At 34.7% G+C, this 23,689-nt stretch overlaps 1 protein-coding gene across 2 annotated transcripts; it reads right to left on the minus strand.

The window, feature by feature from the left end:
• Window positions 1-3: 3 nt before the first annotated feature.
• On the minus strand, window positions 4-23,118 carry LOC119079508. 2 transcript variants are annotated; one of them, XM_037187463.1, is made up of 6 exons: window positions 22,463-23,118; window positions 22,347-22,359; window positions 12,439-12,626; window positions 12,132-12,204; window positions 11,267-12,055; window positions 4-730 (listed from the first exon to the last, which is right to left on the minus strand). In XM_037187463.1, the coding sequence occupies exons 3-6, from the start codon at window positions 12,574-12,576 to the stop codon at window positions 567-569; spliced, it is 1,164 nt and encodes a 387-aa protein (XP_037043358.1). In that variant the 5' UTR covers window positions 12,577-12,626; window positions 22,347-22,359; window positions 22,463-23,118; the 3' UTR covers window positions 4-566. The 2 variants fall into 2 exon arrangements, with proteins under 2 accessions (XP_037043358.1, XP_037043357.1); XM_037187462.1 differs by having other exon boundaries at window positions 22,347-22,666; window positions 22,968-23,117.
• Window positions 23,119-23,689: the final 571 nt, after the last annotated feature.

The following is a 23,689-nucleotide window of genomic DNA, read 5'->3' on the forward strand; positions in this document are numbered from 1 at the left end:
AGCGTCAAAATGAAGTTTGTTTGCTAGAGAGGGAATTGCAACAACAAATTTCATTTGTGAAGAAAAATTTTGAATGAAGTTTTGTGTTAACACATCAGAGGACATTTTTGCTTTGCTATGTAATTGTGCTGTGCTGTGCAACGGAAAATCACTGATGCAGACTACAAATCATGCCAGCCTCGATTTATTGCATAGCATTCTACGAGACGGTGTTGAACTAAAAATGTTCATGAACTGAATCTGACCTGTTGCGAGCCCAAATAGGAAATCAACGAATTAATTTCTTTTAACTTTATTTTTTTTTCATTATTTGTCCGTGAATGTAGTCTCTCTAAATAGAAGTGTTTGGTTCTGTTTTGTCTTTTCTTCTTTTTATTTGTTTTGTTTTTTTATTCATTCAATTTAAACAAAAATAACTTTTCAACATTTGAAACAAATTTCTTTTCATTTCTTTGATCCCCTAAAATATTTCTAACTACAAAATCCATTAAATTCTACATTTTATTTTCTGGTTTTCTTTTTATTTTCAATTTTTGTACCGAAAACTGGTGTGATTGTTCCAAATTTTAATAACCGGTGGCATCGAATAGATCGGGTAGTATGAGTGGTGGACAGTTGTGTGGACTGCAGGTGACTCTGGGTCCTTCACTGTCACTGCCTTGTGTACATACGCATTGTAAACAGTTACCGGTTTCTTGTGGTAGTATTGTGCCCACTTTGTATGTCTTACCTGGATAATTACAAATTTTAGAATTGAAGAATTGCGTCAATTTTGTGTATTTTAAGTATTTTTGATGGTTAATATAATTAGCGATTCGACGAACATATAACGGTTCAATGAATTGTTTGATCCCTGGAAATATAAGATCCAAGAAACTCAATCCAATTCAGGTAATTAATTCCACTTGCGACGTTACCGTATTAACTCACGTATCGTAATATTGTGTTCATCTGGTAACGCATGTGGAATGAATAACATAAATTGGATTGAATTTATCGGATCTTGAAATTCCACGAATGTAGAGCGATAAAAGTGATGTTTTATGAATGATTCTCGACTGGATTGGTGAAGCACCTCGATTAATAATTACATTGAATCCAAGCTTTCCGTTTTATCTAAGAGAAAAGAAAAACACTGCAGGGCAATAACACGTATAAAACATCGAGAAAATGAGAGAAAATCAGTAAAAATAATGGATTCAGCAGACGAATGGAAAACTTTGTTCAAACACAGAGATGTAGACAAAAAATTACGACGTTCATTTCTCTTCTTCAATCAAAACAAAATAAAAATTGGATTCAGTAAGTCAAAATGCTACCTTTTGTGTAGAAAAACAATGGGAAGCATAGAATTACTCTACCAGACGCTACGACTTGAATATTTCAGTAACTCTACTCGTCTTTGGATGTCATTTATTGGTGTCGCGATGTTTTACAGGTATAAAAAGTCATCTAACGTTTAGTGTATTGTCTTCAATGTATATAATACAGACTTTATGCGCTGGAACGATGATTAATAAAATAATTAAATCTCAAATTAGTAGCATTCGTTGTTACCGTTTCATGCTTAAGTGTGCAGTAAATCTAGTAAAGCTCCCGTAGTATATATGCTCACAAATGAGTACATATTGCCGAAGCGTTTTCTGTATATGATTTTCATTAGCGAAATTATAATTTTTTGTCAAATATACGAAATTCATTGTACCGTTTCCATTTTACGCATCATTAAAATATATTTTTATTAGATTTTCCCTGCGACGTCTTAATCAACCGTCAACAGGAAACTAATTTCATTTCCAATATAGAAAGCTCCCATATAGAAAGCGAACACATTTTCTTCCATTATTATATTTAAATAAGAATATATAAAGCATACGAAACGTTCGACTGCTACCAGCTCACATTAGAAACCATCTATCATAATTGTTGATAATATATTGTTCTCGTAACGCACATATTTATATAATATAAAATGCCGCCATAGCTTACACACGTCTATATATAATATATATGCCCTATCCCAGTCAAGTATCAGATTTGTCTGCTTTTATATAGAAAAGATAATTACAAAAATTGATTTTCGTCAAAGCGCATAAAAATATATGACATAAATGTTATAGAGCTTCGGGGGAAAAATCTTAAGTTGATTTCGTTGTTTCCTTGCCGCTTAATTAAACTAAAATATTTATTATTACGTTGAATTTAATACAGGAAAACCTAATTACTCTCTGTGAATTTATGGATTTAGTGATTGTTGAATAATGTTGTCGACGTTTTTTTATTATTGACAGAAAAGTGAGGCACAATAAATGACGGTAAAATTGAAGGAGCATGAGAAAATTCTAATTCGATTTGATTACAATATACAGTATCGAGGACAGAAGCTGTAAACTCTGAGTTTCTATCGATGTTTTAATGGAACGGTGAAACGATTCCACAACAACTTCTTGAAGACTGTAATGAATAACCCTTATGCTGTGTCCTTCAATGATTAAAATACGTAATTTGTGTTACGATTTTGAATAGTTAAATGCAGAAGTGGGACACGTCACATTAGCGAAATATAAGAAAAATTAAATTTTATTTATTCAGCGACGTTGCGAATAAACTTACTTTTTGTTTAAATCAACGCACTTCAAGTATGCGTGGTACTCTAAATAGAGTACTGAAACTGGTGGACAGTGTATCATACAAATGTAAAACACTGTAAAAACATTTTCATGTAAAATGGAGTACTTTCTGTAGCGTGAAGTGCATTCTTTAAATTTATCAAGTAAACATCTCCTGACAGCCTATTTGAAATAGAGCTAAATCAATGAAATTTTATTTTTCTTATAATTCGCCAATGTGACACGTCTCGCTTCTGTATTTAACTATTCATTTAAGAAACACTGTATTGAAGTACACGGAAAATCCCAATATACGTGAGGGAGCTATAAGTGGACTTAGCATCCACATTTTTTGGCATATAGCTGTGAAATACATATTGCGAAGACTGTAGTTAAAATAGCTATGTAATTTATATTATAGCTTTGAGACGCATTTCAAATCTATAACGAGAAATATTTTTTTTACAAACTTTCATGCATTTTGCGGTCACCAATCCAAGTACTAACCGCGCCGATTGATACTTAACTTGAGAATCCGACCGTCACCTATGCTGCTGATGTGCTAACTTTGCTTGTGCTTTAACACGTTCTTATTTCGAAGCCTTGCTCCGGCAATATAAATTCTGCAGCTATATTATGTGGCACACAGCCTAATTCAAGTTTCTAGTTTTTATATTTTACTTTTGTGAGTTGTCACTACAACGATTGTTTTAGGTTCTGAAAGAAAGTGAATCTCGCGAAGAATCGTTAATTCAATTTTTAGACCCGTACGAAGTACTGGGGTCTTATAGGTTTACGCATACGTTTGTAACACGTCGAATTGGACTCCCTGAGTAAGGGGAAACCTATTGTGGTTGTCTAGAGATGCCAAATCCGCGAAAAAAAAATGTCCGTCTGTCTGTCCGTCTGTCTGTCTGCACGATAACTTGAGTAAAACGCATCCGATTTTGAAAATTCTTTTTTTTCCCGTTTGGTAATGTCAAAAGACAGGCTAAGTTCGAAGATGAGTGATTTTGGATCGACCCCTCCCGAGCTATGGCCCAATAAGTGCTTTACGGTTTTTCGAAGATATCTCCGGACATTTAAACGTTAAACTTGTAAGTGATACGTCAAATAAAAGGTATTTACAATACCGATCGACAAAAAAAAAGTTTATGGAAATCGGATGACCGACTCGTGAGTTAGACCCCTTGGTGTGGAACAGGCACAGGGCGGCAAGCAGTTTTTGCTTGTAGGTCGGCCACATTTGAACATATTTCGTCTGTTTTAGCTTTATTAGATAGGTATTGACCGTACCAATCAGGGAAAAATTTTTTTATGAAGTACAGTGAACGTGGTGTATTTTGACAATATCTCGAGTAAATTTTGACCGAATTTCATGAATTTTTTTTGTTTGAAAGGTATTAACGAATGTAAAGCGTCGGTACTATTTCCGGTCTCCTAACAAAATGGCTGCCGGCGGCCATATTGGATTTTAGTAAAACGATATAAAGTGGGAAAAATGATGCTTAGAGAGTTTCTGTTAACATGGAAATAATGTGTTAAGTGTGAGGGGTTTCAGGGATTCCATATATGGACATCTATATATACCTATATACAGCTATATTGAGCTATATACAGGCATATAGAGCTATATAATAGCATATTCCTCTGTGAAATGTTTATTTACAGTGAAATATAGGTAAATATAGCGGTATATAGCTGTTTAAATAGGAATTTATGAAATTTGACTTCGTACGGGGCTGTCTATATTGCCTCCGGCAATTTAATTGTATATGATAACAAGGCAAAGAGTGGATAATGTAAGTGATTTAAAAGGAAGAATAGTTTTTCAGCAGAGAAGAAAATGAAGTGAGAGAAATGAAGAGTTTCACATTAAAGGCTTTTGATACGAATAGGTGTTTCGTACGGGTCGGCGTTAGCTATGTTTTTCTGTGAAATGACGAGTTTGATTTTTATGACTTGGCTTACTAATTAATTCGTTTCTGACGCGGTGAAATTTCTGATATTTTGATTCGTCTGTGTTTGTACGGATTCTGACTATTGAAGAGGTATTACTACAACCTGATGATCAAGCGTCATTACAATCAACCAAGCCAGTTAGAACAGTTTTTTATTGATATATTAATATTGAGTCCGACCAAGCGTCAGTACGAATCATAACTTGAATTCATGTTCCCATACATTTTCTGATATGACGCTCACAGCTATATTTTTCATACGTCAAATATGCGTTACACAGCTATGATATAGAGTACAGCCACAATATGCAGATCCTAGCTATAAAATGTGTCCATGGTGCATAATGTAGCTCTGTAATCCATACTATAGTTGTGTAACTCATATTGCACGTGAATAACCAACATTAACAGAATATGCGTTTAGTATATTTTTATAAGTCATGCAGCTATATTATAAAAACTAAAGCTATATTATAAGTTACACAGCCTTTATCGAAATTCCCGGATTTTCCATGTATGGTTCGTCAGTATAGCGAGGAAATGTAAGATTTGTTTTTAATCATAACTTTGGCTGTCAGACAACCAATCAGATAAAAATTGTACTCGAATGTATTTAGTGTTAGTATACCTCTTCTGTATATCCGGGGTACTTTTTACATTAGAGGTTATTATTAAAGTTCCCAATTGAGAAGCAATAATGCTAAGTTGTGCGACGAGAATTAATTTTCGAACCTTCAAATTGTAAAAGTGCTTCTGGTTTTAAGCTCAGCTTGGTAATGAAGTTTTCGACTGTTTCAATGTTAAAACTATACACTACATTAAGAGCTTCTGAAACAAACCTATTCAGAATATTGCACTACATTGAAAAGTTTGCCAACTTTAAATTGGAATATGTATGGCTTGATTCAAAAGGCACAAGCCATGCGTTACTCCGCTTAGGTGTGATTGTTTGGCTTTGGAAAATTCGCCTAAGGCCGGCCGGCGTAAATTCATTATTTTTACAAATTTCGAACTTTTTACATGTCCTTGTGTCACTCAATCCTGGCTTCAGGACTCTTTGATTAAATAAAATTTTGGAACTTCATATTTTTGGAAAATTAATTACAAAACAAACTTCAGTCAAAAGTTTTTGTTCCGAACAATAATTCCAATAAGAATGTTAAGCATGAGTCCTTATAGCACGTCGCATATTATACCTGGAAATGATGACAATATTTTTGATGTGGGTCGGTTAGGAAACATTTCGCACAATTTATAATCTACTAACCCATTTTATGAATACCGGAAAGTTTTATCCAGTTTTACATTTAAAATAATGATTTTACATTCATTTGATGAATTATCATCGACAATGTAACGGGCATTGAGTAATTCATAATAATAATGAGTAACGACCACCTGCGAAGCCAAAAAAAATAAACCGGCAGGCAGACGCACACAAAAAAGCAAGGCAATAAATTACGGTACTCGATTTATCTTTAAAAAAAAATCGGATGTTTCCCCATTTATATTCTGAATTTCCAGTTTTTATAACGAACAAAAATAATAATAATTGAGATATACACTCCACGGTGAATGGATTCTCATCTCCTAATAAATAAATTGAAAAATAAATTGTCTGATAGACGTCTGATGCCTGAAATTGATCGGTGAATTGCTTCTATTTATACGCTTCCAAATAATGGCACACAACAATAATAATGGTATGAAATCAAAATTTTGCTATTATATCGCTACCTACATCCTTCACATATATATATTCTGGTTCTTTTTTTTGTTGGGATGTTCTGTGTTGTGTAATATGGATTCGTTTATATCAAAGTATTTTGTACTATTTCCGGAACATTCAGTTTTTTGTATACACAACAATGATCGCCATATCAAGTCGCTTGATTTCTTAGCACAATCGTTTTTATTTAAATCAACACCGAAAGATATCGAATTTGGATAGACAGAGCTTTTTCTTTACAAATGAAAAAGGAAATTCAATGTATGGAAACGGTTTGGGTACGTAAACAAGGACAACCAATAAGTTTTGTTTTCTCATGAAGTACAAAATACTAAAACACCAAGACGTTCGAGAAACAGATTCAATTCTGTGATGGCCCAACTACAGACCGTCACGAGTCTGCAAGGATGTAGGTTATGAATTGAAATTTCATTTCAACTATGATTCGCTAGACTTGTTTGTATGCATATTGATATAGTGGTCTTAGAGCATTGTATCAAGCACCACTGTTGCCATGAGTCATGGCGTGACATAATATTAAAGCAAAACGTCGAAGGACGTATTAAATTTTCTCTCAGATCGAAACAGTGGTAAAACGTCGTTTCAAACTGCTAGATTTAATGATTTTACAATATATACACTTGCTTGCTGAAATAAATAACAACGAAAAAGGTCTCACTCAGGGTGGTGAGTGGTGAACTGAGGCAATTCTGAGGATAGAATGTATTCCATTTAAGATTGAAGTGCCTCATCCCAAGCGTTCATTGAAATGCCGTCTTTGATAACTAAAATTTTTTGAATTTATCTTCAATTAATCCTGAATTTAAAAGTCTTAGAAAGCCATAAGCATGCCACTTCTCTCAAAGTTACTGAAAACATAAAAAAAGAAACTGAAAGCAGCAAAGTGCACAATCCTCCACTTGTTCTATACGACGGTGTTTTCTGAACAAATTTATTAAGAGTTGTTCAGTGCAACTTTTGGCCAGACGTTTTTTTTTATTTGAGCAAAAACGGTAACGATAAAAACAATCTCTTCAAAAGGCGGTTTTTCGGTGAGAGCCAACCCATAGTTTGGTTATTTTACAACGCTAATTTATATATAAAACGCTTTTAACCAATGTTATACGTTCTAAAGCATTTATTTGAGGATTTTGTTCCGTAAACTGACAGAGCCTACGAAATGTATGAAATCCTTGCGTAAAAAGATTCATATTTTAACAACGAATGAACAATGACATTGAAGTGGATAATAACGTTAATGTATACCAATGCATGTAACTCAGTATAAAAGTGTGAAAAAGAACTGAAACAAAAATTCGTTGCAATAAAGTTGTCGTGGAGAATAAACGAGAAAGTATTTGTTATCAGGAGTACATGAAATTGCAAAGAAAAATGTATGTACGATTCTGATGTGTACTCTTCTTACAAAATGTGTTGCAGTGGTTGCGACTGATGTATTCACTTCGTCGACAAAATGTGTTGGCGATTTCTCTAACATCCGTATGGCGTATGAATACATGTCAAAATACGTATGATCTCCTGATCGTTTTTTCATATCGCACATCGAAAAAATCGAAATTGAAAAATGTTGTTGTAAGGCATGTGCCAGACAGGTTGACAGTTTTGTACATTTTTACACCTTACAAATGATTTTGCTTACCACAAATTTATTTCGCTTATCAGTAGAGAAAATTGTTTTAAAAACAGTTCGAAGAGAGTATTGGCTGCGAGTTAATAGAGAACTTTAGCAAATCACACAATAATGACAAAACCAATAATTTCCAACAATAACGAAAACGATATTGACACGGAAAAATTTTATCATTGTGAATGAGGCCAGTTGTTCACAAATCATGGTGTGTTACGCAGTGGTAGAATTCCAACTTTCTTGTGAAAGTACTTTAACAAAAATTAAATTCAAATAGAAAAATATAATCTTTCGGGTTGAACTTTTCTATACACTGCCGTATGGGATACCGGTAACTCTGATACGAAAATGCGTGTATCTTGGTTGGGATACCGGCATCAGTGATAAAAAATGCGTGTATCTCAGTTGGGATACCGGTCTCCCGGTATAACTAAAAGGAAAATCCACATTTTCTAGGTCGGGATACCGGTATCTCTGATACGAAAATGCGTGTATCTCAGTTGGGATACCGGCATCCGTGATACAAAATGCGTGTATCTCAATTGGGATACCGGCATCTGTGATACAAAGTGCGTGTATCTCAATTGGGATACCGGCATCTGTGATACAAAATGCGTGTATCTCAATTGGGATACCGGTATCCCGGTACAAATAAAAGGAAAATCCACACTTTCTAGTTCGGAATACCGGTATCACTGATACAAAATGCGTGTATCTCAGTTGGGATACCGGCATCCCGGTACAAATAAAAGGAAAATACACACTTTCTAGTTCGGGATACCGGTATCACTGATACAAAATGCGTATATCTCAGTTGGGATACCGGTATCCCGGTATAAATAAAAGGAAAATCCACACTTTCTAGTTCGGGATATCTGTATCACTGATACAAAATGCATGTATCTCAATTGGGATACCGGTATCCCGGTATAAGTCAAAGGAAAATCCACATTTTCTAGGTCGGGATATCGGTATCTCCGATACAAAATACGTGTATCTCAGTTGGGATACCGGCATCCGTGATACAAAATGTGTGTATCTCAATTGGGATACCGGTATCCCGGTATAAATAAAAGGAAAATCGAGACTTTCCAGTTCGGGATACCGGTATCACTGATACAAAATGCGTGTATCTCAGTTGAGAGACCGGCATCTGTGATATACAAAATGCGTGTATCTTAGTTGGGATACCAGCATCTGTGATACAAAATTCGTGTATCTCAATTGGGATACCGGTATCCCGGTATAAGTCAAAGGAAAATCGGCATTTTCTAGGTCGGGAAATCGGTATATATCTGATACGAAAATGCGTGTATCTCAGTTGGGATACCGGCATTTGTGATATAAAATGCGCGGCGCGAAATTACTAGCTATCGCATTGCCACAGTTTATATAGACACCCGAAAAAATATTTTTTCTTTTTGAATTTAATTTTGGTTAAAGTCTGAATTCTACCACCACATAACACACCATGATTTGTGAACATATTTACCTATCCCGCCTCATTCACAATGATAAAATTTTTCCGTGTCAATATCGTTTTCGTTATTGTTGGAAATTATTGGTTTTGTCATTATTGTGTGATTTGCTAAAGTTCTCTAATAAGATAGACATGAAGTCGAAGTTCTTAAATTGAAAAAAGCAACACAACTATCGAGATATCGATCGATACAATAAAGTACAACCAAAACGTTGCAACTGTATACACAAAGTTAAGTAAGCACAAAAGAAACTGTAACTTCGTAACAAGATATCCATTTACAGTTGCAAAACTATAGTCCCTAAATTACCTTTTCATAAAACGTAAAATTTCTGTATCCGGTTTGCCTCCTCTTCTCAGAAAAAAAATATTTTCCACTTGAAATATTATGAATGTTCGATAATGTAAATGTAATGAACCCACGAAATTCTTTATTCTAAGTTTCTTGTTCTCTTTGATAAAATGTGATGGATGATACAGCACCGAATAGGAGACAGGTTGAGTACCGGCTAAAGCGTGGTGAGGTCTTTTTGTTTGCTTCTTCAGTTAACTTTTAACTTGAAGGTTTGATGGTAAAATGTCTTCGGATCAAAGGCCACTATCAAAGTTTTTGAGTTGAGTTGAGTTCGAATGCAAAATATTATACATTAGAAAAGGAGTAAGTGTGTGGGGAGGGGTCCGCAGTAAATAGCGCTCCTAGGCCTTCATTGAGTAGATTCCGCTTTTATTTCCTATTTTCGATGAAGGGGGTAGAAATGGCATAATGGTTGAAGAAAATGATGCCGTTCGGATTGTGGAAGACCTTTGCGTTTTAACAGCAAATTGCAGTAATGTCGTTGTCGGCAAATCCAGGTTCATAGCCAGAAATGTTATACGGAGAATAAAAACCTATTTTTTGAGCAACTCAGAGGGAAATCAGCCTACCTGAGAAAATTTCCCTGGGAAAATTTAAAATGTTTAGTCTTAAAAGCTCATGCAAAGGGTTTACAAGACGAGCTTTAAGCACCATTTCAACATTTAGGTGCAAAAACTTTTATCTGCAAATTGGTTTACTTTGACGATTTGGATTTTGTACCACGTCTTCGGTCGGTACATAACTTCCAAAGCGTCAAATTAAACATTTTAGACAGAGGTGGATACGCGTGACTATGTACTTGCAAATAAAGGGGTTAGAGTCAGTGACAGAAATCTGAAATTAGAGTCAAATCCACAGTATCTTAAATCAAACTAGGTATAACTTAAGCTCGGAGCTTTCAACTTCCATTCAAAAATCATAGAAATTTTAAAGCTTCGAGCTTTTGGCACAATGCAGTTCTGATTTATCGCGATAGAATGGAACTAGCAATAGCCACAAAAACAAAAATTGTTACCGTCTGTTGGTAGTGAAAATCTCCAACGAGAACCTTCATTTCGATCAGTAGGATCAGTAGTCATCTTATTGCATTGCCTGTCAGCATTATATCAAACGCTGCTAATGCAATAAATCAACGAGTACAAATTTTAATAAAAAAGGGAAGAGACTAACAGGTTGAACAGAGTATCCAAACGGATTTATTTTTTAAGGAAAAAATACCTAAAATTGCTTTGAAATATGGATATGCATTGTTGGTAACATGTCAGAAAAAGTATGAAAAATTACACAAATATTCCCACGCTGGTAAATGTGTGTGTGTGCGTGTGTTTTTGCTTTTTCCATCAAAACTTTAACTTTTCAATAAACATTCATTTCCGAACTCTTTGCCAGAAGTCGAAACAAGTAAATAATTTCCAGGAAAAATAAAGAAAATTTGCGGAAACATGGTAAATGGTAAATTGAATGTGAATATAAGAGTAGCATACCCATCACAATACATTCCGAATGGGCGTTAATAGCTGCAGTTGTTGTCGTTGTAGTCGCTTTAGGTCCATCATTAAGTTCAGTCGTTTGTGCACCTGTAACACCGATTGTACTCGATATTACTGGCTTGGGAGATGTTTGAAAGTCGTTAAGGCCATCACGAAATTGTGCGATTACATCGTCGCTTGCCAACGTATCGGTCTTTTCAATTTTCCCAGACGATGTAATCACATAGTGTTGCGATAACGGTACGTTCATTAATTCAATTCGCTTTCGGTTGATATTTTCATTTTCCACATCATCGTTCAGAGTATTCTCATCGGCGACGTTGGCAATTTTTCGGATATTTTCAATGAAGACACCGTTTTTGTTGATTATTGTTTTTTCGTAATAACCTTTTTCGTCATTACTGTTACGCGCTTCAACCGTTATTTTATTGTCTATTATAATAGGATTTGCCGTAATAATCCTCAATTTATCGTTCATGTCATTTGACGTTTGATGTTCATTCGGTTCGTTAGTGTCATTCGCATTGAATATATTCTCTGGTATCGTCGATGAGGGTGAATCATCCATCGCATTTATTACACTAATCGGTGAAGCTGATATTTTTGTTGAAATGACGGTATTATTGTTTTGGGCTTCGACATCAACGTTTTCGTTTAGTAAATGGGTTGGAAGATGTTGGGGGAAATTAACAACACTTTGTGGTATTCCTTTCAGCCATGCATTCTGCTGCTTTCGGTGGTTGTGGTGTTTTGGCTTTTTTGGTGGTTTTCGTAGATGATGTTCTTAAGTGGAGAGAGGGGTAGAGGAAAAATCAATGAAACCTGCGTTTTATTACCGAATTTTGTAATTTTCACTTACCACATTTCTTCCACCAGCAAAATATTTCCCCATCAACGCAAAGACAAATCTCGCACGGATCTACCCTGGAAATCTATTTTGAAAGAATCAAAAGTTCTTACATTGAGACAGAGAGCAGAAACTAATTAAATCTAAAAATCAAAATTGAAAAATAAATCAAGTCGGGGCTAAGATTTTCGGTAATATAAACTCTCGTAATTTTAGTTGAAACTTTATGCAAATCTGCAAGTTATTAAATTTACTTCAGTCTTCAACCCTTGCTACTTGGAAAGTTTCTACATTTTCATTCGTATTTCAATGCAATTACCTTCTGTCCGTGCAAATAGCGTACATTTGCATTGTAGCAAGACGATGCACCAATATTACCCGACTGTGAATGATATCCGCTAACATCTTCAGACAGTAGTCGTGGATCATATCGGGCTTGTGATTGTTCTTTATCCATATCGCTTATTTCAGAGTATTTTCCATCTTCGTTGTCGTATTCTATGTGAGCTGTGCGGAATACCCAAAAATGTTTTTTTTTTGTTAATTCGTGATAAGAACAGCGTTGGGCGGAAATTGTTTTGCATAATTGAATTTAGAAGATTTGGTGAGGAATGACAATAATTATCAAGATTATCATGATTTCGTTAGCGGAGCTAATTTTTAGCGGCCAAAAGCCAGGAAATACTGAAGATTTAAACCTCTTATACCTGAAGGACAAGCGGAAACAATAAACATAAAACTACATTCAATGCTTTAAGTACTGCTTAATAACGAATCTTGTACTTCTTTAGTTTTACTAAACTTGAAGAACGTAAAGTATTTCGCATCTTTATAGCTCACAGCTACACAGCATTCAGTATGTATAGTAGCGATTTTATATAGAAAAATGTATGTTAGAACAAATGAAGTAAAAGATTTTACTATGCTGGTGCATGTAATAAGGCTGTTACATGTATAGGCAATAACCTTTGCATCACTCGCATAGTAAAACGTCGTACTACACACGGAAAATAAAGTTATATCTCGTATCACGATGAGTAAAAGTACCTCGGGCTGCCGCCCTCGGATACTTTTTCTCATCTGGATACGAGATATCACTTTACTTCCCTTGCATAGTAATGTACTATTACTGCATATCCAACCGGAATACTGTTACATGTACATTTTCCACCCGCGGAAAGCGGTCGTTACATCACAATTGAAGGAAAATTCATATGAAAACTCATTACATACCAAAAGATTTTCATTACTTATCAGCAAAAATATATCACATGAAATATTCTTTAGGTATTTATAGCACTGAAATCTTAACAATTACTGTTGTTTTAGTTTTGATACCACAAACTTTGTGACTAGAATTAAGTGCACAACAATGCAAGCAAATTCATCAAAAACTTTCGAAAAAATAAAATTAAAAACACAAAAACAAAAGTGACGGTCTATAGCCATAATTTAAATTTTTTCGCAATTCCGCTCCATAATCATCACCTTTCCATGCATCCATTTAATGTCGTTTTGAAGGTATTTATTTCACTGTATTCCTGGACACAGTGCGATATTTTTTTCGCACGCTAAGGAACATATTACCTTCAACGAAGGCTATAGTATTTTTCGTACCAAGACAGGAAATGACGATTTTTTCAGCACCAGTCCTAAGTTTTCCTTACGAGCGAAGCGAGTAAGGAAAATCAGGACGTGTGCTGAAAAAATCCATTTCCTGTCGAGGTACGAACAACGTTTTGTGCATCGGACAACTGAAATAGACAAAACATATCAATTTACTTGAAAACATACACACTTCATATTCACCATATTAAATTTAATCAATCGTATAGTCATAGAAAAATTCATGTAATTCTTTTCCCGCACTATAAATCGTAAAGAAATGAAGTTTTTTCCCGCACGATATATAGTTCGGGAAAAACTGACATTTTTTAATGAAAAATCATGGCAAAATAGGTCGTATTTCAGTTGTGGGATGCACAAAATTATAAATAAAAATCTTGCATTGACCAGAAATCGAACCCCCGACACCAAAAGGTTTTTGAACACAAAGCAGCGACTATAGCCATTCGGCTATAGAATCACACAATTATACCGAACGTATTGTTGAAGCGTATATGCTAAGCATTGACTACTCGATTTCATTCAACGCGTATCTTTACATCCCATTGCAATGTTTATTATAATGCAGCCTTCTTGATCGTTCAAATGAATTTCAGTATACACAAGAATTTTAGAACAAAATGCAGGACATGTTTTGCATTGGAAAGGTGATTATGGCCCGAAATAGCGAAAAACGTTGTATCTACCACGGTAGGTATGCCGGTATTTTTTCGCACACGACGTCTAGTGCGAAAAAATACCTTCATACCTACCTTGGTAGATAAATAACTATTTCAACCTCGGCGAACACCTATGGCCAAACAATTTTTTTTTGCATTTTTCACTTATTTTCAAAAACACTCAACTCTTTTGCTTTCATTATCATGTATTCACTTCACTTCACAGCAAAACTTATTGTAACACCACCAAAATCGACAAATATTACGCAAAATATGAATCTAGCACTTCACAAAAACAAAACAGTTGAAGTAGTTTGTCATCATGTCACCAAAACAGTAGTGTTGCCAGTGATGCTTTCGGGATTAATATAATGAAGAAGTGTGAGCCGATTTCATCAGCAAACTAGATTCGTTTATAAACGTTTTAATGCAACAACAGATATTTTTGTTAGTTTTGTTGTATCGGTAGTTTTTATGTTTATCATTAGTCTGGCAGTGAATGAAATAGCGCGACATAAATGTTGTGAAATTGTACATTAATTTAGAATAATCTTTTGATATTCAAGAATCTGCCGGTTGTCATCTGGAACAGTGTTCCAGGAACACTTTTGGTTTTGAACTGTCAGGTCCTTGGGAGGGAAAATGTACTCGTAACAACAATATTCCGGGTGAATTGACACTAAAACAGCATACATTGGATGCTGCTTGGTAGTTCATTAATAATGAACTACGTCCGCAGCATCCAATGTAATCTACCATTCTACCAATATGTTGAAAATGTTTGGATCGAAAGAAGCAATAGACTCGATACATATACTGGTGGTAAATTCTTGTCGTCTTGTCTTGTCTTTAAGAAGAAACCCCACTTAGAAAATGCATGTAGTTCTTTATTTCGACATTAAGTTTGGATAGTAAGTTTTCAAAAATCTTCTAAATCCTTTTCTATTTCGTCAAGAGACTAAAGTCGTCATACCAAAAATGTTTGTATAATCAAGATTTGTTTTAATTAGCGCGTCTGCTTCCAACCATATAGAGAAAATGACTAAAAAGTATCAGATTCCCTTGTTTAATGTAGATATGCGAGTAGCATTTTTAAACTTTTTGTTTATTAGTTCTCGATCTTTCTGAGATTTCACTCAAATTACACCAACTACGCTGACAATTTTGTGTGTCACTGTCGTATGAAACTTTTCTAACGAGCGTTTGATACTTGAAACCGCAAAAAAATGCTCAGAGTGATAGCATTAAAGCACAGACAGAAAGGAAACGGAAAAGTCAGACATTGAGTTTATTGCGTTTTCACACGACACTCGATACCGAATGTATTGGCATGTATGTAAGGCATGTATACCGACATAATGTTCTGATTTTAGCCAATTTTTCTTTTAATCTACTCCACACAACAGCAAAATCCATAGAATTTTCCTCATTCACCGAATTTTCATCATTAAAGTTAAAATATTTACGATATTTCTGTTCTATTATTCGAGTTTCATGATTCGGAGGGTAAGTGTTTGTTTCAGATTTTTGTTCTTTCATTCATGCAGAAAAAAATCTGATGATTTTTTGATGACGAGTGGAGAAATACGAAGAAATCGTTGTTATTATGCACGTGATTTTGTTCAAATTCTTCTAATCTTTCCAATTTGATATTGTTGCTTTACCTTAATCTCATACATGGACGAATAAGAAAGAAACTTTCGGTTGATTTGTTAAGTTTGCTGGAAAAAGAAACTTTTCCATTGATAGCTACATATGAATGTTATAGACCATGACCATAATATAGGGTTAGCTTTCGAATTTTATGCAAATAATTTGTCCTTTTAGCCCCCATATACAATATCGTAAGAATATTTCTTCGACTTTTTTCATAGAAGTCATTGTTACTTATATCACAACCATTGCTCATTATACATACTAAAGCGTACAAGATAAGAACTTATTTTACCGAGATCGCGACCCTTTAAAACACATTTATTTACTGGTTTAGGACAGTCATATACAGTTAGGAAATGCTATGAACCGGTTCAAATAAAGGTCACATCGAGTTGGTTGGGTTATGTTAGACATATTAGTTATGTGGAAACTTGGAGATCGTGAAAAATGTGTCACCTTAGCAATATAAACGGAATTGATGCGAGAGATAAATTTTTGCGTGCTGCTGTGTACACTTAGTCTCGATTATTTTTATGTTGTGGTACACCAGTAGCGTAGTGTAGTTAACCGTTGGTTAACAAGCACTCAACTTTATTTTTTTGTAAATTTCAGGAACATAAGGACTTTTATGAAAATTAGACAACCATTTGCTTCACAGCTGTTTACAGCAGAAACCAATTTGCGTCTATATTTCACTGACTTCCCCTGTAATTTCAATAAACGAAATTCATCATAACAGCCCCTGGCCAGAAATATGTAGTTGAAATCAATAAGTTTACCGAACCTTTCACATATTATACAAAAATTGGGAAGCTGAACTTACGTCACTAATATGTTTGGATGTGGCGTGCAACATTAACATTAACAATTAACATCTGGAAAATCTTCACATTACCAAGAAAAAGCCTCGACGATTACTAAGCTAGTGGCTGCCAAAAATATCAACTGATATTAGTAGCCTTGAGTTTCTGTGCAAAAAGCAATCAATCTTATATTTTTCGTGCCTCTAAAAAAGGATCGAATCATCTAGTAGGGTCGCAGAATATTCCCTATGTCAAAGAGACTGTATTTTTCGATTGATAATTTTTCATCTAATCACACTACCGTGAAACCACGGCAGAGTAAAATAAACCAGGCAGAAGCGGTTCATTTTCGAAACGTCAATGTATAATGTCACTGGATGAAAATGAACTCAAATGAACACTGACATAAATTGAAAAATTTTATTCGCAAAAAATTTGGGGTTACTAGATTATTCAGGTCCCTAGTCAAATCAGGGCTCCTGCCTGGTTAACTTTACTCTGTCGTGGTGAAACAGATGTGCAAATGTGAAATTGCATGGTACCTAGGCCTGTTCATTTTAGAGAAATAGTCTCAAATTCATCTGGCATGGTGTCTATCTGGTCCGGAAGGCTAAAATATTGGACCCGTATTTTTTTTGAATTTTAAAAAATAGTTTAGATCTGGGGAGCGAAGCATTTGTTCATATGTACGAATGCGTTGGTTAGAAGTGTAAAAAAGATATACACCATCATTCTCCTCTCTTCTAACCAACGCTTTCGTACATTTGAACAAATGCTTCGCTCCCCAGATCTAAACTATTTTTTTAAATTCTAAAAAAAAGTACGGGTCCAATATTTTAGCCTTCCGGACCAGATAGACACCATGCCAGATGAATTTGAGACTATTTCTCAAAAATGAACAGGCCTATGGTACACTGTCCATTTGTTTTTCTAATACCCTATAAGAAGTCATCCATTATGGGTCGTAAAGTTCGTGAGTATGGTGATTTCGTACACTTTTGACATAAAATATTTGGGAGAAATGTCAAAAGTTGATGAAATTGCCATACTTACCAACTTTACAAATCATAATGGTTATTGGTTAACCGTTCATACTTCGGTACTATAGCTTTTTACCGGTTAAGAGAAAATGAATAAATCAGCCGGCTGTCGTGGAACACGAATTTTTAACAAGTTTTTGTGTTACGAAGTGGTTGAAAAGTCTTAAGGATTCACATTCAAAATTCTATGAGTCAAGTAACTTTAAAATTTTTGTCTGTTTGTGTAATTAAATGAAATCCATAATCAATCAGCACCCCCACGAAAAATATGAAATGACAACAAATCTACGAGTCTAATCTAGTCTTCTTTTCAAGCCATTTGTTTTGAAATGCATTTGAAATGTATTATGAATGCATTGCTTTTTTGTAGTACTTCAACTGTATATAGTATAGAAACACCTTCCGTCCGGTTTGAATAATTTGCAACAACAACGAACTAATCGTACTCATGTTTGCAAGTAGACAAAGTTTTATACTGTGTCCCTAATCCTTTTCTAGTTTTCTTCGTTTTTTCTTTGCTTTCTACTTTTAAGATTGATATAAAATGCAAGCAAACAAAAAAAGTGAACTATATTTGCTGAGCTCTCCATCCGAAGTGTATACAGAATTTGTTCAATTGAACGAGAAAATTTAAGTGAGTTTAAAAAATTTGTAACAAACACTACTTTCAAGTGATTTCGGATGACCCGAAACTCTAACAGAATAAAATTGTATTTGTCTTTCTCCAGACTATTCTATCAATTTGTTGAAAATGTCGAGATCCTTTCCCACGGTCATATACCTATAATATGTATAAGTTGTAACGGTATGTATACAGAAGCGGATATCAATACAAATTCAATGCAAACAGTTATATCAATACAACGGAGATATGGGGGGTATAAAAAAACAGCAAGCAAGCAAACAAAAATATGCCTTTCACTCTAGAAAACAAAAATATTGTTCAAACATAAGCATGACAAAATATTCCTGTTATTTATTTAATGCAAATGAAATATCAACAAACTATACACATTCCTGTTCCATATAACCCTTCCCTCCACATTCACATTTCATATCGAGAAGCTCAATTAAGAATCAACAAAAATAAGAAGAAATTTCGTTCTGTTTACTTACTTCGATTTCGATTTCGCCGTTAGATAAATATCTAGATATATGGGATGCAGAGTGACATGCTTTTTTTCCAGGATGATAGTTTACTTTCGGGCAATGTTTGGTAAATAATTGAGAAAAATTCAGACGTTGTAATCGAAATGGACGTAAATTTTTAATTAAAGTTAAAGTTTTTCCCCACCCAAAATTTCTATTTAATTGTACCGTGTCAATTTCCATAGAATTCGGAGTGCATTTTGAAATTAAAAGTTGCAAGCAGTTCGACCGTTCGGAAAAGTTAAATTATAGTGGAAAATTATTTTATACGAAGTGATTGACGGTACGTATAGACGATATGTATAGAGCTTTTTTACAGCTATAATTGAGGTGTTAGCGTCAGCAGGACGAACTTAAAATTTGCATCGCTCTGGGCATGAACTTTACAGCCCCAAAAAATACGTCGACAATTTACATCATTGAAAAAAATGTGACGAGATTTTCACGGGTCAAGTTTTAAAATTGGTTAAATGTGCTGGGTCGGGCTGACCTAGCCCATGGTCTATTCCCGCTCTGGTTAGCATTAATAATGGGTGTAATCTGCTGCAATGTCAAGGAAAATTTAACTAGAATAACCTTCATTATTCATATTTGTACAACTAATTGGGACAAATTGAGCTCAACTTGTTCAAGTAAAATGTAGGTGCTCATTCTGTACTCTACCCATTTCATTAACAAACTTAAAATATATCCACTTAGCACCTGCACCGGTAGATAACCTTTACGCACACTCCTAATACCATGAGTATATCTAATTGTGGAACCGATTTATAATTATGAATCATTGAAACTATAAAAAAAGACAACACACACCGGGAACGGGGTTTTCGCCTACATGGTTGAATGACATTATCAACGAATAATTACATGTGACACAAAGCACGGTGCGCTTGAATTGGACTTAATTAAGAGTTGTTCCTCGTGTTAAACTGAATCTTTTGAGCAAGAAAAAAAAATTGGTCATAGATGGTGACTTTTCCGAGGTGGGGAGCACTTCGAAGTGTAGGTCAGGTGCGATATAAGAGTTTTTTCTGTACATTGAGACCGGAAATAGTTTCTTATGTCGATTTTGTCATTGTGTCACATAGTGAACTACATTACCTTTTCAATGATACCATACAAGCCCGACTTCAAACATTTTTTTCAGTAATGGAGAATGCAAATTTACAAAAAAAAAAATTAAGTCTACATTTATCGCGACACTACCCATGCATGTTTGGTGACATTGCAAAGCCGGGACCTGTAGTTATATTAGGGAAAGCAGCTTTGCGGTGTTGTATTTCGGATGGACATGAACCGCTAGAAGTTCACCGACATAGTCCAATTTTTATCTAAATTACCTAATTCAACTGCTCAAATATGTGAATGTTTGCGCCGATAAATTTTTTCGAAAGTGGTTTTGGCTTCTAGGAACCAATGCCTAGATAGGCGCATACAAAAAGTCAACTGGAAAATGCGTCCGGTTTTGGTAGACGCTTTTTCCAAAGAATGGCTCTTGATTGAAAATTATTTTTCAGACATATTAAAACAAACGAAGTAAAAGATTTTGGATCAGTTAGTTGAAAATGTTTCTATCAACGGAAGTGTGATTGTCGGAAAGAATCATTGCAGAAATGGTAAGGCTACCCATTTTTAGCTGTTGTCGTTCTAACGCTACAATCCAATTTCGTTTATTTCACCTTATATGAGTTACAAATTCCAATTACCGATTGCATTAACACATTGAAAGTGCTCTCTGTAAATAATTACAGTGGAATTAGTCAAAAGCACTCGAAACATATTTGAAATGTTTTTGTCGGTTATGTTCGTCATACATGCATTCTGTGGATCAAAGAGGATCAAACGAGACATCTCGTATATATGTGCACGTTCAAAACAAACTTATTTACATAGCAGATGTTTGCTTAAAAGTCGAACATTTGACAGGGGGATACAACGTTCAATTTCTCAACAGCACAGCACATTCGGTAAAACCAACATTATACTATGTTTGGATAGCTCTCAACCAAAACATTAACAATCTGCACGATTTTCACACGTAATAAATATTTATCATACCCCCAAAAAATGCAGTAGATGATACGGAAAGGCGTAACGAATAAAAAAAAGTACAATTTATGTTTGTGGGATACCACGGGATAGACATTATAGTTTGTAAGCCCGTATAATTCCCGGTATCTATCTCTACATGATGTTGAGTGTGGATTTGGTTGTCTACGCATGGATTATATTGTTCGAATCGGAATTTTTAAACGGATTGAATCGGCTCGAAAAAAAAATATTGATAAATGGAGGTGTGCATATCACATCACATAACTGACAAGGCTGACCAATATTTCTAGCTACTACACAAAATTGACAACCATGCTCGGTACATTCATTACATTCGGTAAGAGAAATAAATTTGCCACTTACAGTCTTCATACATGCTAATTTGTTTGCTTTGACATCTTTCGACGTAAAATATGTCGACACAGTTCCAAACATTACTAAACTACCCATTAATATACTCTGCCGTTACCTCAGATGACAGACTGTATACCACCATCCTACATATCTCCTGCAAACATTTCAATGTTTATGCATAGAGCAGCACATCATATTTCTTCATGCTACCCATACCAAAGACACTAGAAGCTTAAATGTAGCTTTTTTCCCGGTGTCTGTTTATATTTCAAAAATCCATTTACTCACATAATATTTATGGACAATGTGATGGATGGAAGTGGATGGTGTTACAGATATTGAATTTAAAAACGTTTTTAAGTTCAACAGGCCGTTTGCTAATTTATCCGAAAGCGTTTAAACCCATGAAAAAAAAAACATTTTGTTAAACATGTATACCCATTACGGTCGAGATGAGAGAGAGTGGAGGCACAAAAGCAAAAATTTGTTTAACTTTAAAAACACTTTTCACAAGTGAAAAAGATCCAACTTTTAATGAGCAATTAAAATACCGACTAGAGAAAACAATTTATTTTAGCTTCAAATAAAAGCCCTTTTGTGGTTAAACGAAACGTATGTTATATTCGGTGTGTTCTATATATGTACGGGGCAGTCAGTGTGTGAATGGGAAAATGTGAAAAATGTAGCAATGTAATAAATCATTCGGGTTTTGGTATATCTATGTATGTACCAGTACCATGTACCTATTAAGTGATACATATATTCGCTGTTGTAACTCGGGCGAAAGAAAAAGCATTTTCAGCAAATCAGAAAAACCAACCCGAGAATATTTTTGGTGGGAAAAAAAATTAATGACAAAAACATCTACAACAACAGAAAATTACCAACCGCAATTAATGAGCTGTAAAGTAAAAAATAATCCAATGGTACCACACAGCATGTTGTATTCAAGAAATTTCATTTTAATTTCAAATTTTCACTCCAGAACCACTCACTGTAATTACTTTTTTTTTCTCCTCTTCTTCTCTCAATTATTATGTAGGTGAAATGTTTTATTTTTGTGATTTTTCCTTTTATTTATATTTATATGCTGCACTCAACACACTATATCATGAAATAATATCGCTGTCATGAACACTAGATGCACATAATGAGCGTTGAACGCTTAAAGCTGCAACGATGCCTGGTGTAAGTTTTTAGTGGATATGCTGTTTCGAAGTAATATATATATTTGAAAGCTTATACTTTTTAAAGGGAACGTTTCGAGTGCTAAAAATCGACGAGCACACATGAAACGATCATAATATTGTTATGATACGCGTATAATAACGTTACAATGCATTGGTGGTTATAGCAACATATCCAATTTGTTTTTATTTATTTCGAAGCAGTTGAACTTCAAATTAAATAAAAAAGGAGACAACCACATTGGCTCACAAAATCCAGTGTGGTATATTGATTAAACACACCGAGAAATCACAAATCTCAGACAACAATTCATTAAATTACATTAAATCAGTAATCGCGTTTCGTGTCTTACAAGCTGTGATTTTATGTTGCAGACTAATTGGCAAATAAAATTGACTAAAATAAACGACGTCTAACAAGCGAAATGGAATAGCGTTACGAACCATACGATGGTTACTGAACGACTGAGAAATGAATGCGAGCACTGATGGCTATACACACAGCCGAAGAGGATGTCTGCACATTGGTGTACATTGGAAAATCTCCGTGTAAAAGGAAAACGAGAGATTTTAGCAAACGGAGAACAAATATTTGCGCTCTGCATTTGCATATTTTTATATGTCTGAAATTAGAAGAATTTCCTTACACCACCATCATCCCCGTTCCATTAATGTGTGGTACGTTTAAGATGAAAACAAAACCTTCGACAGTTTTCTTTCTTTTGTGTTTAATTTTCATTTAACGTAACGTTAGATTATGTGCCTTGCAGGAGATATGAGTATACGACTGGAGCTTTTTTTGCAATTGTTGAATAAAAACACGTTGGGAATTGAATATTTTGTATAGAGTTTGTTCGTAGCAAGAAGTTCTTTTTATTATATTTATATATATAGTCAGACAGACGCATTGCGCTCTGCTGTAAAAAAGAGTACGAAGTTTATATTTCCATCAAATATCCGTTTCTTGTCGACTGACAATTGTATTGTTCCGCATAATATATCGACGTATACGGCGTTCAACAACGTATTTAATTATAACACCCA

This window comes from Bradysia coprophila, unplaced genomic scaffold (assembly GCF_014529535.1).
Source record: "Bradysia coprophila strain Holo2 unplaced genomic scaffold, BU_Bcop_v1 contig_324, whole genome shotgun sequence".
Classification (NCBI taxonomy): Eukaryota; Metazoa; Arthropoda; class Insecta; order Diptera; family Sciaridae; genus Bradysia; species Bradysia coprophila.